The sequence below is a fragment of the Oreochromis aureus genome, linkage group 13, assembly GCF_013358895.1.
Source record: "Oreochromis aureus strain Israel breed Guangdong linkage group 13, ZZ_aureus, whole genome shotgun sequence".
Classification (NCBI taxonomy): Eukaryota; Metazoa; Chordata; class Actinopteri; order Cichliformes; family Cichlidae; genus Oreochromis; species Oreochromis aureus.
The window spans coordinates 26,007,824-26,026,343 of NC_052954.1; the positions used below are offsets into that span (position 1 = coordinate 26,007,824).

Sequence of the window (18,520 nt, forward strand, 5' to 3'; positions counted from 1 at the left end):
TGACAGTATGTTGTAGGGCTAGATAAACTGAACCTAATTTTTATTTGTGTACAGAATCATTACTTGAATCCCTTTGTGTGTCTTTTGCTTTTCATCTTCAACTGTTGCTAAAACTTATTCAACTGTTATTTGTGTTTTAAACTGCAAGTTCTATAAATTCTGCTGCTGGGAGAGATCAGTGACTGTGTAAATGTTTTCTACAGTCATTTAGAGAGATAAACAGTGAAGTATAGAATTGAATTGAACTCTATGCATTTCCACAGATAAAGAAAGATGGAGGCTTGTCAGGACTACCTTCAGTAGAATGGCTCAGTTAAATTTTAATCACAGTGGAGTGCTCAGTTAGTGTGTCTGTGTGTGTGTATAAAAGTGTGTGTGTGTGCTTTTTAAGATCTGTGAAAACTTACTCAGACTTGGAGATGGTTTGTTTCAAAATGAATTTAAGTGAATGAATTTAGGGGTGCTGTCCCTCGTGGTGTTATGCTGTTACATTCACATACAATCTGCTATTCTATACTGCTGTTGCAGTTTCTTGGTGACACTGCGTGTAAATATAGATCAAATATGTATCGTTTCTATGTTTCAGTACTATAAAATATTATGTGTATTAATACCCTGTACTGATAAAAGGGTCATAGTGCAATTGTAAGGTGCTTAGAGATCTTACAGGCTAACTTTGTGAGTGTGAGTGACAGTATTTCCTCTTTTTTTCAGGAGACTAAGTGGTATGACGAGACAACAGTAGAACTGATGGCTCCTACCTTGCTTCCTGAGCTGCAACTTCTCAAACGGGTAAAGCCAGAGAATAGTAGTTCTTCTTCTTTGCCTTTATTTGGCTGCTGCCTGTAGGGGTTGCCACATTTCCATCCATCCATCCATCCATGCATTGATCCATCCATCCATCCATTCAGAACACCTCAACCTGGCAGCATCCTTGTCAGATTCCTGAACCACCTCAACTGGCTCCTTTTGAAGTGGAGGAGTAGTGGCTATGCTCTGACCCTCTCCCGGATGGCTGAACTCCTCAGCCTATCTCCAAGGGAAAGGCCAGCTACTCTTCAGAAAAAGAAGAGTAGCTGCTTCCACTGCTTGTATCCACATTCTCATTTTGGGTCACTATCAAAAGCTTGTGACCATAGGTTAAGGTGATACAGATCAACCTGTAAATGAAGCGCTTGACTTTTACTCTCAGCTTTCTCTTCACCACGACAGCCTGGTACAGCGTCCACATCATTACAGTCGCAGCACAAATCCGTCTGTCATGCTCCCACTCCCTTGTGAACAAGACCCCGAGATACTTAAAATCCTCTACTTGGGGCAGTAACTGGTCCCTGACCCAGAGTGGGCACACGCCACCCTTCTGGCTGAGTGCCATGGGCTCAGACTTGGAGGTGCTGATTCTTATTCCCGCCACTTCACACTCTGCTGCGAACCGCTCCGGTGCTAGCTGGAGGCCACCGCCCGATGAAGCCAACATAATCACATCATCTCCAAAAAGCAGAGACAAGATTCTGAGACTGCCCAAGTGGAAGGCTTCCACCACTTGACTACACCTAGAAATTCTGTCCATAAAAAAAATTATGAACAGAATAGTTGAAAATAGGGCAGCCATGGACGAGTTCAACGCCCACAAGACTGACTTATTGCAGGCTATGCAGACAACACACCTGCAATGGTTGTATAAGGATCGAATAGCTCGTAGCAACAGGCCAGACACCCCCTACTCCCGAAGCACCTCCCTTCAGAACATTTCGAGGGACACAGTCGAATTCCAAATCCACAAAACACATGTAGACTCGTTGGACAAACTCCCATACACCCTAAAGGGGGTAAAGAGCTGGTCTAGCGTTCCGCGACTGGGCCAAAAACCGAGGTTCAACTAACGGACAGACTTTCCTTTCCAGCACCCTGGCAAAGACTTTCCTGGGAAGGCTGAGAAGTGTGATTCCCCCTATAGCTGGAGCACACACTTTGGTCCCCCTTATCGAAGATGGGAATCTCACCCCGTTCCTGCAGTCATCTTTTGTTCTCTAGAACAGAAGTTTACGGTCTCCTTATTAACAGCACTGATTTCATATGCCACCCAAAATCATTTTAATTGCAGTAATCATTTCTGGACTTCTTAAAAATCTCTTTTTTGTCATTTTTGTCAATATATTTTTTTCAGGTAAAAGTGAAAGGACCACGTTACTGGGAACTGTCTGTAGACCTCAGCAAAGAAACACAGCATCTAAAGCAAGTATAGAGAGAACATGTATAACTTTGGGAGAGGTTTACAGTAATGATTCTGCTAAATGATAAGGACCATATTCCTTCTTTTTATTGTAAATGTATAAGTGGAATCTAAGTGGAAATGCAAATCTTATTTTTGTTATCTCTCTAAGGTCCATCTTGTCGAGAGATGGGGTGTTGTATGTAAAACTACGGGCTGGCCAGCTGCCCTACAAGGACGACCCTCAAGGTTGGAAGAGCCTGCTAGCCACCACAGTCAACCACCGCAACTCTGGAGTCAAAGCCTTCAAGGTAAAACTGTCACACCAACCTGAAAATCATAACATACCAGCCTGAGGGTTATATTATAAAGGAAGTTCAACATGAACAGGCTTTCATTGTGTTAGGTAATGTGGCTAAACCTAAAACCCCAGTCGGAGAGAAGTTGTATTTGCAGTTACCTCCAACTACAGTAATTTCCACTGCTATAACTTTACATTTGGGCTTCATTCATGATATTAGCAACGTAATCAACTTCCTATGTATAAATCATATTTCCCCAGCAGAAGATTACACTTAAAATATGCTGTAAATAAAAAGAATAAGAGAAAAACAGCTGATATTAAACTGAAAGTCAGAACATAACCTGTTGTCATTCATGTTATGTGTTCAGCTTATGTTACCATGGTGATTTAGCTGGTGAAAAAGCGAGCCATATTTGTGATACAGGAAACACTGACTTGGAGCTCAGCGTAGGTGCTAACCGATCAATTTCGTTTCACTGTAAACTCTGAAGCAACTGTGCTAAATGAAATAAATATCCACCTTTTTAAAAAATTAGATTAAGTTTGCTACTATCAACCAGAGCATCAGCATTGTATTGACTTTCTGTAGTGTACTTGTTAGTGGTGAGAGTCCATTAACATGTGGCAGGTTAATGAAGGCTTTAGTACATTTTTATGTAGGTTTATAGGTTTTGTAAGCATTATCAAACTTTTTTTGTTTATGCTTTTCTCCTAATACACATAGACCAAAATCTACAGGTGGTGGAAAATTTTAGATGCGTTGTAGTTGAAGTGAGAAAATTTTATCTTACAAATTTGAAAAGAACAGCCATTTTATTCTTAGTTTTCTATAGGTTATCTTATTTAATTCGTGTCTCTCCCTCTTTAATAGACAAAGTTTTACCACACAGTGCCAAATGCAAAGCTCACCTCAACTTGGACCACACTCTTGTTAGTTTGCATCTTTCCAGTGAATTCATCTGCAAATGAGCTCCTTCAACAATTTGCTTACTGTACTGCACACGGCTTTCAGAAGCCTGAGATAAGCAAGGGTAGAGAGTCGGATACTACTAATCCACAGATGCTCGTAGTGCCCTTTTTCTTTTTGATTTATAATCTGCATTAATAACTATAGTTCCATCAACTGAGGGGCCAGATGCATCTTACACATCCTGTGTCAGATCTTTGGTATATATTTTCCTATTTCTTAAGAACATGACTTTGATATACTGTTGATTTGCAGTTAATAGTTTGGGGGGGGGGTTTCTATACCAATCCCTACCAATTTAAGTTTTCCATTGCATTTTGTTTCTTACAAACGCTTCTTTAAAAATTGATTTGAAAACAGACAAACAAATTAATAGGAGTGACTGGAAATGAATTGACCTCCTCCCCAGTGAATGCTTGTGTCCAGTCTTGGCAGGTTGTCACTACATGTTCAGTAGGCAGCTGTGTGGTTGACAGACTATTTACTGGTTTCCTGATGGTCTCAGTGTACGCTGTCAATATACTTAGAAGTCCAGAGGGGGAAAAACAAACACTATTTATTCCACTTGTCCACACTCTCCTCCTCCCACTTAATTTCTTCTTCTATTTTCCTCTTTCTTTCTGATCTTCTCTGTTGAAATTTTGCCATAGTCTCCTCTTTTTCCTCTGTTTTGTCTCGTGTTTATATAACACTTTAAGATGAATTTGATTTGTTTGAAAAGTGTTAATTAAGATTTTATTTATTTCTTCAGATCACATCTCTTGTGCCGCTTCCTTATATTAAATGTCTTCTTCCTTCAAATGCTTCTATATCTGTCTTTTGTATCCCTCCCCTTCTCTCTTTCTCCTTCATATGTTAATTTATAGTAATATTACAACTGTTTTATGTTTTTCTGCAGCCTGAAGCAATCTCTACGTTCACCTCTGAGCCAGCTCTTGTCTCCTTTGCCGAGCTCTTCTGTAAAACTTCTGAAGGGATGAAACATGTGAGTTTTACATCCAGAAATAGATATGGATACACTCTGAAGGCAAGTTTCCTCCATAATTGCTTATCCCTGCAGTCATGTTACTGTTGTGGGTGAGCAACAGAGCGCCTGTGGCTCACAAGGAGTATAATGATATTGCAAAACACTCAACCTTAAACAGATTTTTTTTTCCTTAGGAGATGCCAGCTCAGTGGTGAGTTATGGTTTACTGTAAGATTTCTAAAGCAAATGTGTTGAATATAAATACAAACAAAGGGTGTTTTCATTTATCCAGATGCATCCAGCGTTTTCCCTTTTTTTCTTTTTTTTTTTACAGAACCGATCATTTTTACCCCTCAGTCGTAAAAGTCTGATGGGTTATTATCATCACCCCACCAGGCGGGAGGCTGGCTCCTTGCACCTGATATTTCTGAATTCGATAACCTGAGATCAAAGCGATGCAAGAGCTTCAAACTCTTGAAGGAGTTTGATTCTCATTGACCTTGACCTCAAGGTCAAAATAGCTTTTCTGAACAATCTTTTAAATGCAATAACTGAAGAAAGAGATTCCAAATTAATAACATAGGTGCTTCTACTCAAAATCTTGGATGAATTTGATTCTTGGTGACCTTGATCTCAAGGTCAGAATAAGTTTTCTGAAATGCAATAGCTTGAGAAAAACTGCAAAAATGCACCATAGCTGTGCCTACTAAGAGGCTGAGGGGTACCACTTCGCAGTTGCCAGTATTTTTAGAGAGTTATTCCAGACAAGAGTTTGTCAATTTTCCAAGGAAGCCTGACCTTTCAAAGGAATTTAATCATTTTATATCTCACAGCTTTGTTGTTAACATAGTTGGCAATGAAATATAGTTACATTGTAAACAAAACTCCTCTACCCTTTAGAGTAAACAAGGAGCCAAGATTGTGGAGGAGCTCTGACTTAAGCAATGGAAAAATACAAAAAGCTAATTAAATATCTTCCCAGATTCATGTTAGACAAAACCCGAATAGGTCAGTTTTGTGTTAGATAAACAACAATTTTCATACACCATGTATTCCTGTATCCTGATTCAGGTCTTGTGCAGGACAACCCATCCATGAGCATGATTTTATATTGTTACAAATATATTAAAAAGAATTGTTCTCTATATAAAGAATAAAGACAATTTCAGGAAACTGCTATAGCAAACGATAAACATAAAGATGAAAAATCAAGGAAAACTAACTACAGACAACCATATCAGCCTTTAGAGGAGATGAGCGTAAATTAAAAGCAGATAGGAAGCATTGACCAGACTCCGTGTCGGTGTTTTATATGTTTACAAATGTAATGTGTCTGTACAATCACACACAAAACAAGTTTCAAGTACAGCTACAGTAGATCTTGGTAGAAATGTGGGAAATATTCAAGACCTTGACTTTGAGTCAACATCCCAACAAGAGTGAAATAACAGGCATGCACATGACCCTCTGAGGCCAGTCTGCATAATGCACATATGCTGAAGTTTTCCAAGTATCATTTTTCCTGTATTCATTACTTTTAAGTTGAGTATATTAGCAGATATTTGTTGATCAGCTCTAAATATTTGCTACTAGTTTGCAAATATAGAGGCAAATATAAAGGCAAAGTATTGAATAAATTCAAAACTCACCCAGGTTATTACCCCTTAACATACCTGCACGCGTCATTTTAACATCTGTACTATATTTCACCTCAATTTTGACCTCAAAATCACACATTCTGTGCCTTTAATGAGCTGATCATTACTTTTAGTAATAAATTTGGTAAAAGTGAAATCACAGAACTCGCAAAAAAGATTGGTTATGAAGTAAGAATAGTTTTTAGGATATTTCAGTCAAAACAGGTTTGCATCCAAGCTTAATGAAAAAAATAAACTGTAATGACAGCCAAAAAATGCTTACCTTACAGCTGGTTGACTTTTAGGTGCTTGAAATATGGCACAAGTTGTACATGCATTCTATAGATTGTTCTGACCAATGCTTGATCTTCTTATTAATCACTTGACTCTTATTTTGAGTAAAGTGGCTGCTTTGTCACATCTGGGTAATTGGTTAGATTGCACGGAGGTCATTGGTTTCAACTTGCATGGTGAAATGGAAGAAAATTAATCATGTTGAAGCATAGTGTTCTGTAATTAAATTTAAGAACAGGAGGATATCTCTTTGCTGTTCGTCTAGTTTATCAGTTCAATCTCAGCATTTCTGCTTCTGCATCTTCTACATTTACTTGTTTATTAAATGTAAACATAGTCTGTAAATTCAGGAAATTGTTTTCTGGCGTGTAATTGCAAGATTCGTTGCTGTCTGGTATCAATGTGGTGTGAAATAGCTCCATGCCTAGAATATAAATATACAGATCCCAACAGGCTCCGTATTTCTCCTTGTCAATAGAGTGTGCCTAAAGTGAACAGATGGTCTTAAAAGTAATGAATTTAGTTTTTAATCCGTGTTTAGCTTCTATATAAGGAAATGATCAACATGTGTTCTGTGGTCTGCACAAACTTCAGTTAAATTCATACAATTTTAGACGGCGACACAATTTAATACACTAAACATGTGGCTGACTGCAGGCTTTCAGCTTGAATTCAAGGGTTTTAACAAAAGTGTTGCATTCATTGTTTAGGAGAGAGAGCCATTTTTACCCCTTAGTTATAAAAGGCTGATTGGTCACCCGCCGGGTGGGCAGGCAGTGTGGCCAACCAAGTTTGTAAATGTGATAACTTGAGAACGAAGAGATTTTGTACGATTTTGAAATTGATACCAGCGGGTGTATCTACTAAAAATCTTCTGATCTTAGCGACCTTGAGATCGAGGTCAGAGGTCCAGTTTTCTGAAAATCTTGTGAATGCGAATGAAACTGGAGAACAAGGCGACGTACGATCTTGAACGTCCATAGGTGTATTTACTAGGAGGCTGTGGAGTTCAAATGTTGAACTTGCATTTGGTACCATTGCCCTGGAAATCTCAGTATAAGGCCCAATGAGATGTTAATGCAAATGAAAGAGACTGTTAGGAAATCAAAATCAAAGTAAACCAATCACCTTTAAAAGAAGGAATCCATCGGTCAGCCAGTTAAGAAAAACCCCTTCACATAATCTATCAAGAAGACTCCTTCATTGATGTAAATGCAGGGGGTTTACAACAAGGTGCAAGCCAGAAAACACTCAAAAGAGCCTGCACATTTCTGAGAAAAACATCCCTTGGACAGATGAAAGATTAGCTTGTACCAGAATGATGGGAAAAGAAAAGTATGGCGAAGGAACTCATGATCTGAAGCATACTAATTCATCTGTAAAACATAGTAGGGACAATGTTATATGGTCATATAGGCCTGTATAGCTGTCAAAGAAACTTGGTTACTCTTGGTTATTGATTATGTGACAGAAGAAGTAGCAGAATATATTGTAAAGTGCACAGGGCTATACTCTCTGCTCAGATCCAAAAAAGTGCTTCAGAGTGGAAATGGATAATGACACAAAACATACTCCAAATATAGTCCAAAGGTTTCTCAAACGGGAGAATATGGACATTTTTCAGTGGCCAACAGTATAAGCGGTTAATGCACATATTTAGTAAACCTAAAATCTTTTGTAACGCTTAGAAGTCTGAACTTAATTCACATCCCTTTTTTGAGAGGGAGACATATTTTTCTGTATGTTGTGTGAGCTGGAGCCTTGTCGAATTGTCACACACATACTCCATGTTTTGTCTTTGCAGAGAGAAGATACTCTAGTGTTGTTCTCAGCTATGCTGTACGAATGTGTGACGCAGGAGTGTCCAGAGATGCTGCCCACGTATATTGCTATCGAGCAGGTAACGCAAACAAACAGATTATGTGAGAAAGAGGCGACTCTTCCCTGTCAGTACATTTTAGCAATTGTAGAGCAATTAAACAACCAAGTAACAATAACACAAATGTTCCATAAAAGAAATTCCATGAAATGAAATACTGGTGTATGTCAGGTTTGCTTAAGTTTTAAATTACGGGAATTAAGGGAAATGAACTGAAAAAACATTTACCTTAAAGTTTGAAAATTCATTTACAAACACGTAATATTCTTTGAATCGTGGATATCAAAAATCTAGACCAATAACAGGGTATAACTGTAAGTCTATACATCATACATATGTATATATATCAGATAAATTGGAAGGTGTATTAGAATGTCAAGTAGTCTTTCCTACTTTTTAGTTTTACCTGTTATATTTAAAGTTCCTTTGTCTCATACCACCAAATTTTTATAGGCAGTTTTTTTTCCCCTGGAGTACAGAGTGTTGTTTTGTATTTTTAAAATAAAAATTCATACAGAAATAAAGCTTTGGCAAATAAACCACAAAAAATAAGCTAATTTCCTAATCAAATCATTTTGCAAGCTTTTTAAATATCCACTTCTAGATAGGCCTGACAGTCCTTCAGTAAGTGCTCTACATCTGTTAAGACACATGAACACATTGCCTTTGCTGGTGTCTCTCAGGCAGTGTCAGCTCTGCGTCGGGGTGACTTGCTGCAGACCTTTCCCTTGTGGCAGTTGCGTCTGGTAGTGGAATTGTGGGACAGCAGGATGCAGCGAGGTCCTGCAAACCGCCGCGACACCCTGCTTACCTCTGAATTTCTGCCGGTCATGAAGAATGCGGTGGATGCCACACTCGACAGCTGGCTCAAAGGTGAAGAGAGATTACATGTTCAGACCTTTCCTTTAATTGGGTCCATAGTTTTATTTTGGGGGTTTTTTTGGACAAAGACACATTTTTGCGTAAACCACCACAAGTGTTGAATTTGTATTTTTCATTGAGATAGAAGAAGAAATGAAGAGAGATCCGTTCAAATGAAGGAGGCCATTGTTAGACAGAGAAACCCGAGTAAACCTATTAGAGAGGAAACACTTTAGGAGTGACCAGACAATCAATCCGGTGCATTCTTAAAACGGATGAATGCACTGGCCACCTCAGCAACACCCAAAGGCCTAAAAGAGCAGAGAAGATAACTAAAGTACATAATGACAGAATTATTTCTGTGGTTAAGAAAAAAAAAACAACTTCACAACAGGGCTATACTCGAACCCGAACCATAGGATATCATAACCCAAAGCACAGGATGACCTGACCCAAAGGATAAAGAAAGAGAAACCTTGAGATCCCATTGGTCAATGGGATATTCTTCAATGGTCAAGTCAGTCATCTGATCTTAACCTTGTAGAGCATGCTTTTCAGTTGTTGAAGACAAAACTGAACATAGAGACCCACAAACAAACATTTGCTAAAAGCAGTTAGTAAACGCCTAGCAATGCATTTAAGGGGAAAGGGAATCCACTGTGACTGTGTACAGAGGCATAACTAGAAAAATGGTCTTCATTCAACAAATTATGGGCCTAACTGTAAGAGGGGTAATTCAAGGATTAATGAAGAGAGGTTAAATCTTACAAACCTTTAAACTAAAGAGTCTGTGCTCAGGTTGAAACTAAAAATAGCCTAGTCAGGTCACAGAGGACTAATTGATAGTGTTTGATAATTTCTTTTAGCAGTTAAACCCAAGGTCACTAACTGTGTCTGCACTTGGTGTAGTTAATGATTAATCAAGATGTGACAATCATAAAAATTAATAATGAAAATGACTTATTTCTTCCTGGATCAAACACTCAGGGTGCATTGCAGTCATGTATAAAAACTGTTTTATATATAACATGTTCGCCCTCCCAAAAATAAAAGCTGATGTCTTTTATGTGCTAACAGGTCAGTTCCTGAGTTGAGGTTTTTGATGTTTGCTTGCACAAACATCTGTCTTGCAAAGATCACATCTGTAACTAATTCTTTTTACCCAAAGCACTGCTGTTAAAATGTTAAGAAAGGAATGTTTCAACTCCAAATACATTCTTGACCAGCAGAGATGGGGCTTTCCTCTGTGCTGTGTAACAAAGAATCTGTTTGCATTTCTTGTCTGGTTGCATTTACACCACGTTTAAACAGATGTAAAGACGTGCTGAATGTGTTGGTAGAAGAAAGCATATGATGCGGGACAGATTGCTGATGTTTGCTGCTACAAATGTCTGATGTGGGTATCAATTGATGGTATCAAGATGAAAACAACATGAAGAATGCTGAGCAAAGGCTCAGATGTCTTACGCTATTCAGTAACACATTTAGCAAACACAACTTCTGCTCACTGTGGGTCCTGCTCTCTGTTGAGTTGAAACGGTGTTAATAATTGTCTCTCACTCATTGAATAATAGGTGGATTGTTTTTTCAAGTGTTTCTTACTATATATCAACAACGTTGGGGGGAATTTTTCAGATCTCAGGTTTTAGACTGTCCTAAATGCTCCATTTATTTATTTATTCATTCATTTATCCATCTTTATTTTTTCCCCCCTTCATTCTTGAATTTCTATAATCTCCTTTCAGCTGCTCCTTTTGGGGTTGCCACAGTGGATCGTCTTTCCATCTCATCCTATCCCTAGCGCCCTTCTCTGTCATACTAGACAGAGGAGAAAACTACTTCATTCATTTATTACTTCTACATGGGACTATTGTAATTCATTATTATCAGGTTGTTCTTAAAGTTCTCTGAAAAGCTTTCAGTTGATCCAAAATACCGGAGCGAGAGTAGTGATTTGGCTTTTCTTCTATGGCTCCCTGTTAAATTTAAAATCTTTCTCAATGACAAGGTCTTCAATAATCAGCCACCATGATATCTTAAAGATTTCCTCGTACTTTATTTCCTCGTATTTTCCAGGCACTTTGGTCTCAGACTGCTGGCTTACTTGTGGCTCCTAGAATTTCTAAAAGTAAAATCATATACAGAGCCTCCGGCTATTATGGACCTCTCATGTGGAACCAGCTGCCAGTCTCCCATAATTTGGTAGACAGGCATTGTCATTAAAAGGGGGTTGTTTTCACTGTTGCCTAGTGCTTGTGCATAGGGGATTATCTGATTGGTGCAGTTTTCTCTGTAATATTGTAGGTGACCTTTGTTTTCATGTTGTTTTGTTTGATTAAAATAGAGTTGAGTGGAGCAGGAAATTGGCGTAATAGTCAACTTTAAGGACAATGTGGCAAGTTGTATGAGAGAGAAGGCCACCATATGACAGGTGTCAGCTGAGGAAAGTCAGCTGCTAGCTAGACATTGTTCAAAAGCAACCAGGTTTTTTTTTTCTAGAGAGAGAGATAGATATATATCTATATCTATATATATCTATCTATATATCTATATATATATATATATATATCTATCTATATATCTATATATATATATATCTATATATCTATATATCTATATATATATCTATCTATCTCTCTCTCTAGAAAAAAAAAAACTGGTTGCTTTTGAACAATGTCTAGCTAGCAGCTGACTTTCCTCAGCTGACACCTATCTATATATCTATATATATATGAGTGAGCATTTGTTTTTGCTGTGCCTGCATGTGACAAAGACTTGGCTCTGCTGAGCAGCAGTGTCACATGCTGAATATTTCACAGGCAGGATGTGTTTCAGCTTGTTTTCCTGTAACGGGTGTAGCACATTAATGTCATAGTTTAGAAGTTAAACAGCCTGTGTATATAGTTAAACAAACACACATTCCATCACAGAATTTGCACACACAAGTACACTAACACACCCTCATGGTAATAAATGCACAATAAGCAGCGTGGGAAAGAGGTGAAGTAGTTGGATGAGACTGCATTCATGAAATAATTCAAACATGCCTTTACTTTTATGTTTTGTGACGCCTCTCGCCTCTGGCAGACAGCTGAAAGGAAATCCAAACTAGCTTGACCTCAAGCATCAGGAATGTTGAAGTTCTCTGGAACTCAACCATGAATGAAATATGTATCAAGAGCTTGCTTGTTATTTTTATGATTCTAGTTTCAACCCTTGTATCTTTCTGAGAAGTGACTGCATGTAGCAGTGAATTCATTCATAAAAGATACTGAGATACACAAGAAGTCACAGATATTTCCCAGTGAGAGTCTTTGAATTTCATGCAATGCTGAAAGGGATTATTATCAATTAAAGATTAGTTTTGAATTGCGTTTTTAGAAAACGTAAGGAAATTCAGCAGTGTAGGACTTATTTTTCTGTGACCTTTTCTCACACAGCTGTTCTGAGAGAGACAGAGATTTCCACCCTTAAAATCACCAGGGACATTTCCTGTTGAGATATATTTAAGGATGCATGCATAGCCTGGGGACAGAAAACACATTTCTACAGTCTTGTGACATGATTACACAGTTTTGAGGTAAATTGGCTTGCTTGAAAGTAAGTCAAGGGGTGAATTTGCATGCCACATGCAGCAAATGTGCAGAATTGCATATTTGCCACATGGCTTGCTGACACGACGCACATTCCAGATAGCAACAAGTAAAGTTTGTTTTTTTTTTCTACAAAATGTACTTGATAACGTCAATGCCACAGAGGGCACACCATGAGTCTGTTGTTCTATCTGCTGTCACCTTTGCTAAAGTGGAACTGTAAACAGAGTTTAAATACTGCCTGTTGAACAGCTGCTACTTTGTTTTTAAGCAGCCTTTTATTACTCCAGTTTCAGTGCAGAACTGTCCTTCATAAAGTCCTTGGCTCTTGCCAGATCACTGGTGCTAAGCGTCAGTCTGGCCTAAGAGTTCCAGAGGGATAACAAGCGGATATCCTCTTTTGGGATAGTGAAAACTATGGGTCCTCTGGTTTTAGGCACAAAATCACTTCTTTTTTCTGTTTTTAGTTTTCTTTTATTCATTCACTCAATGCCTGTAATCCATATTGGCTCACTCTACCATGTATGAGCAAAGAAGACAAAAACATGACAGGTATCAGCATTAGTTTTTCGTTATTCTTACTAGTCTCAACATACTCAAAACATTTGGAAAACATTAATAGTACAATTGTGTTAGTACTGTGACACAGCTGATTTGAAGAAAAGAAAGAAAGAATGGAAAAGGGCATTTTCTAGTAAGATATTTGATAACCGGTATAAGCTTAAAAACAAACAAACAATGTAAATAAAAAAATATCTGTGTCTCGTCTTTGTTTTCTCTCCTAGAAAACAGCTCGGTGTTGGGGACCTACATGAAGGGAGAGGCACTCTCAAAGGACACCCAATCAATCATGTTGGCCTGCTTCTTGGTGTACCGGTCAATCCCCTACCTCAAGAACGCACACACACAGCTGGAGGGTAAGACAAACATATGCTCACATGAAACTGCATTTGTACATTTGCATGTAAACATCCAGCATGCTGTTGACAGCATCAAGAGTTTATCTCCGTGACTTAGATCGCTACAATGTACCTAAGAGAGGGAAAGTAGCATTTCTGCTATCATGGTCGTACAGAGCTTGAAACCATTGTACAAAAAAATTAATATGATGAAAACTGTACACTTGTTTAAGGCTTTATTCTTCACGTGCAGGCTGCAGCTCACTTGGGGACTTACTGTTACGTAGCAGCCAGTTGGGCATCCCTCTGAGAGATTTGCTGAGGCTGGTACCTGTCTTTCTGGGTTCTGCATCTGGACAACACACACTGCTGGGATTTCCACTGCAAGCATTTTGATCGTGATTCTCAGAACTCGTAAATGGGCTGGTAACCTCTCAGAGAAACACTTCAAAGCCTTACACTGCTAGCGCCTGTGGGACTGATTTTCTACCTGTAACAGCTGCAAACAGGTGCAGCACGTGGGACAAAATGTGAGCATTAGACATCTTTTGTCTAAATGCAGCATGGCTGCCTTGAATGGAGAAGAACTGACTTTTTCCCTCTCAGCCTCTAGGAAATGAAATAACTAAAGTAATTATCTTTGTAACATATTTGTATTTAGGTTGTTTTTTTATGGTATAAAAAAGGTTTAGGCTGCAGTAAATCGTGCAGTTTAACCTTTTCAGATGGTTACTCAGAATTCCAGTGGCAGATAAAACAGAATGAACTGATCATCATAAAACTCAGCTGTTGTCATATACTAGTTTTCAAGCTGAGTTCAGTCGACTGGGTTGAGTGAAGAAGAAAAGCAAGAAAAGGCAATAAAAAGCAGAAGTACCTGCACACTCCATGAATACTGTTGTTATTCTGTGGCTTAATGTGGGAGAATGAGACTCATCAACATAATCAGGACATCATCTGCCTTATTGTTTCCTCTTTTTTAAATCTCATTATGTCCACCACTTTGAAGATACTCTTTTTGAAAATGCTGCTGCATTTCCTATGTTTTTATGTTTCTGACAAAGACCGGTTGCTTACTGCTCATTAAACCCTCACATGAACTGCATTCATCTTTTTTGATGTGTTGTTGCCAGTGTCCGTCATGCTTGTTTATTTAGCTCAGATCTTACTTTTGTGGTGCAGCCTTGCATCAGTGTGGATAAGATAAAAGTCGCTTTTTAAGTGATGCATGAAACAAAATGGTCTGTGTTGTTTCAGGTGTCCTGCCACATGAAAGAAATCCCCTGATCTTCCAGTGATAGTTTTGTAGTAAAGCAATGTCCTCCACAGGTGGGACTCAGTTTGCTGGTTACTCGCACTGTTACTTGCTTTAGTTTGCTTTGTGAGTCTTTACACCAACACAGAAACTGTGATATGGCCTGAGAACATGAGGTCAGCATCTAATCCTCTAAGTTTTTGCCTTTATTTAACCAAACCATAATGCATAAAATTGTGGAAGTTTGAATTACGAATTCGTGTATCAATGAACACGAGAGGTAATCTGAATGGTCAGGTTAAAATGTGCTAGTAGTAACAAAAAAAAACACAATTTCTTATGAAGTATGTTATTCTAGTGTTTTCTTGAAGACATTTACAGACTTTTGTGTTTCTGTTGGATATTTGATGCTGAGTTTAGCCAGAAAATTTGATACCCCAGACTGTGGGACTTTCCTTAGCAGTTCATGACTGTAGCATAAGTGCTTAAAAATGCACTACTGCATGTAGTGGCGGAAATCCAAGTTAGTGAAAACTAACTGACCATTTCTTGACGCCTTTCTCTTCCAAAGTGCTCACGGAGTCAGATTTCTATAAAACAGTTTCACCAACAATGAGCAGAAATAAATTTTACATAAATGAAACGGGTAAAGACAGAAATTTTGAACAAAACTTAACTGATGTATATCTTAATAAGGATAATATTAACTGTGTTGGATATATCGAAATTCAAATATGGAGAAAAATAATAAATAGATTTCATTAAAAGGCTTTATGGGACTGTAAGGTCACTAATCCTCACATTAATAGGCTAAAGCTGCAACAGTGGCTCAGTGAGGTTCCCAGATGCTTTTTCTGTAGTTGCTGGAGCGCCATCAGGTTTTAAGTCTTATTATCAAAGTAGCCTAGTTATGGTTGTCTATTCAAATGTGGATTCATTGCAAACAAGACCTTTTCAATACCCATTTTGTTCAAATTTAAATAAATATATCCAGCTGCAGCCCACATCCAAAGCAACATTACACTTCCTGTTTACAACTCCCAAAGAGTTACGGGAACTATAATAACATCAAAATCAATACCAACCCCTTTTTTCATGTTTTTCTATCAATATCTGGATGTGTTGCTCTTCCACAATGTGTGTGTCCCAGTATTATAGGTGGAAAAACCCCACTTTAGCCTTTAAACTCTCCGAAAAGTCTTGGATTTTGATTCCCAGCTGAGTATGGAAATCCTAATGTCATGTAGTTCCTGTGTGGGAGGGTTTGCAGTATGTGTTTAGCTCAGAGTCTTAGATCATTTCTAACCAACAGCTCTAAGAACATTCCAGAGCAAATGGAAAACATCCGAGCAAACAAGTGGCCCACACCCACCTCATAGAACTGCAACACACAGAGCATGCTAGCATCAAACTCCAGATAATACAGTGTAGTTGTAGTTTCCTATTTTTCAGCAAATTCTTGCTTCCATTTACAGAAGTTGTAGACGAGGCAAACGTTTCAGCTTCCAACAAATGCCAGTCATTTCCCTTATATTTTGTTAATTCAGTCACTATCCACACGTAAGACAGGACACTTGTTGGTCCTTCATTATAACCTATCTATTTTTTGAATTTACTCTTCCTCATTCTGAGGCTACATGCTATGGTTTGGGTGGACAAAACACAGGATTACAAGCATCTGTTAAGCACTCCTTTGGCTGGTCCACCCACATTTAAACACCATTGTGTTTCTTGCTGTGCTAAACAAGTCTTTTCTGATGGTTTAAACCTTGAAAAGGCTCTAAAATAGCAACCAGACGTGACTCACATAGCTTTGAAGGATGAAAAGACATTTTCAGGGCCACGACTGAAGATCTGGAGTTTTATTTTGCTCAAGAAGACAATTGTGGTCATTCTATTATGTCTTTCTAAAATATTTCCTGGCTTTTATCTGAATTTGTCTGAACTGTTTGGGTGGATATGGTGCTTGAGTCTCCTTAAACACTAGTTCCTTTTCCTATCACAATGAGGCCCTTTCTTTAAAGAGACATAATATAAAAACCACCTTTGTTGGTTAGCCTCTGTGTGCATAGGAACCCATGAGGATTTGGACACTGACATAATTTTTGTAACTGTACCTCTTTACATCACCACAGTGGATTTTCAACAAGATTTGATGGAAATGCAGACTCTCTGCTTTAATTAAATGGTTTAACAAAAGTATCTTAACCTTTTTTTTTATTAATTTTAGTCATTTTTATACATAGTCCCTCATTTTCAGAGGCTGAGACATGATTCCTCATGTCATGTATTGAGGCATCTTTAAGTCAGAGCTTTGACTAGGCCACTCCAAAATCCTCATTTAGATTTTTTTTTTTTTTTTTTTTTTTTTTGAGTAACTGAAAAGGTGGATTTTCTGGTATGTTTCAGATCATTGTTCTGCTGCATAACCCACGTGTGGTTGAGCTTCAGGGCACAAACTGACGGACCAATGGAAGTCTTCCTCAATTGATCTTCATTTCATTGCAGTTGCTAAATCAACATTGAAATTTATTCTCCTTTAATGGGGCTTTCAAAAGCTCATTGTCCAAATACTTACCTACCCGAACATTGGCAAGGGACTTTTTTTTTCTGCTTCCAGCTTTGAGTGTTTTTCCACATGTGTTTGTGTTTTGTTTTGTTTTCCTCCAGGCTTTTAAAGTGGGCTAAGCTCATATGGGAAAGAGTATTTGGTTGTTTTTTGTTGCCATGTTCCACAAATAAGACCTTACAAGTTTCCCAACCCCCCAAACATATGATGATATTGTTAACCAGTGGTAACTAATTTCTGAAGCTAACCCATGGAGAGTTGTCTCTCAGGTCTACTGATTTAGCTACTTTTAGCTCACTGTTTTGGTTTTAAAATGACACAAAATAAAGCTCCCTAGTGATGGAGTATTTAGCAGCAGATGGACAACTATTGATAATGCGTAATGGGTAATAGATAATGACATGGGTATTTCCCAGTGGGGAATGATAATGAAACCGATAAAGTATCTTGCTCAGGTTAATAAATATTTGATCATGAGTAATGAGAGAGAGAAATTTCCCTCAGGAAACAATATTGGCTCACTAATAATGAATGCATCCTTGTCTGCTGAACATGTGAATTAGTTGCTTGTACCATGTTAACCATGGTGTGCTTTTAAGCTAATTATAATCAGTGTTAACTTGCTTTGTTGACCCTAAGAGAGAAATTAAATGCAGCTTGCACCCTTCCTGCATGTTAATTTATTTATTTAGTTTGCACATTCATACTTGCTGTTTCAAATTATCAAACAAATTGTAATAGTAGACAAAGATGAACCTAGTAAATACAAAATGCAGTGCCACTCTTGGCAACAAAAACTGCAATCAAGCATTGTGATAACTGCCAATGAGTTGCACATCACTGTGGAGGAATTTTGGTCCACCCTTCTTTGCAGAATTATTATTAATTCAGCCTCATTGGAGGGTTTTCCTGCATGAATGACCTGTTTATGGTCACATTGAGGCATCTTTAAGTTAGGGCTTTGACTAGGCCACTCCAAAATCCTCATTTAGATTGTTTTTTAGAGCAACTCAGAGGTGGACTTTCTGGTATGTTTCGGATCATTGTTTTGCTACATAACCCAAGTGTGTTTAAGCTTCAGGG

At 38.2% G+C, this 18,520-nt stretch overlaps 1 protein-coding gene across 1 annotated transcript in view; it reads left to right on the forward strand.

Moving 5' to 3' along the window:
* Positions 1-14,718, forward strand: part of anapc1 (anaphase promoting complex subunit 1) — a 58,526-nt gene extending 43,808 nt beyond the window's left edge. The window contains exons 46-53 of the mRNA XM_031745602.2: positions 715-792; positions 2,168-2,235; positions 2,385-2,523; positions 4,382-4,468; positions 8,186-8,281; positions 8,944-9,133; positions 13,500-13,631; positions 13,867-14,718. Coding sequence (XP_031601462.1) covers positions 715-792; positions 2,168-2,235; positions 2,385-2,523; positions 4,382-4,468; positions 8,186-8,281; positions 8,944-9,133; positions 13,500-13,631; positions 13,867-14,009 — 933 coding nt within the window. The 3' untranslated portion in view covers positions 14,010-14,718. The remainder of the gene's footprint in view (positions 1-714; positions 793-2,167; positions 2,236-2,384; positions 2,524-4,381; positions 4,469-8,185; positions 8,282-8,943; positions 9,134-13,499; positions 13,632-13,866) is intronic.
* Positions 14,719-18,520: the final 3,802 nt, after the last annotated feature.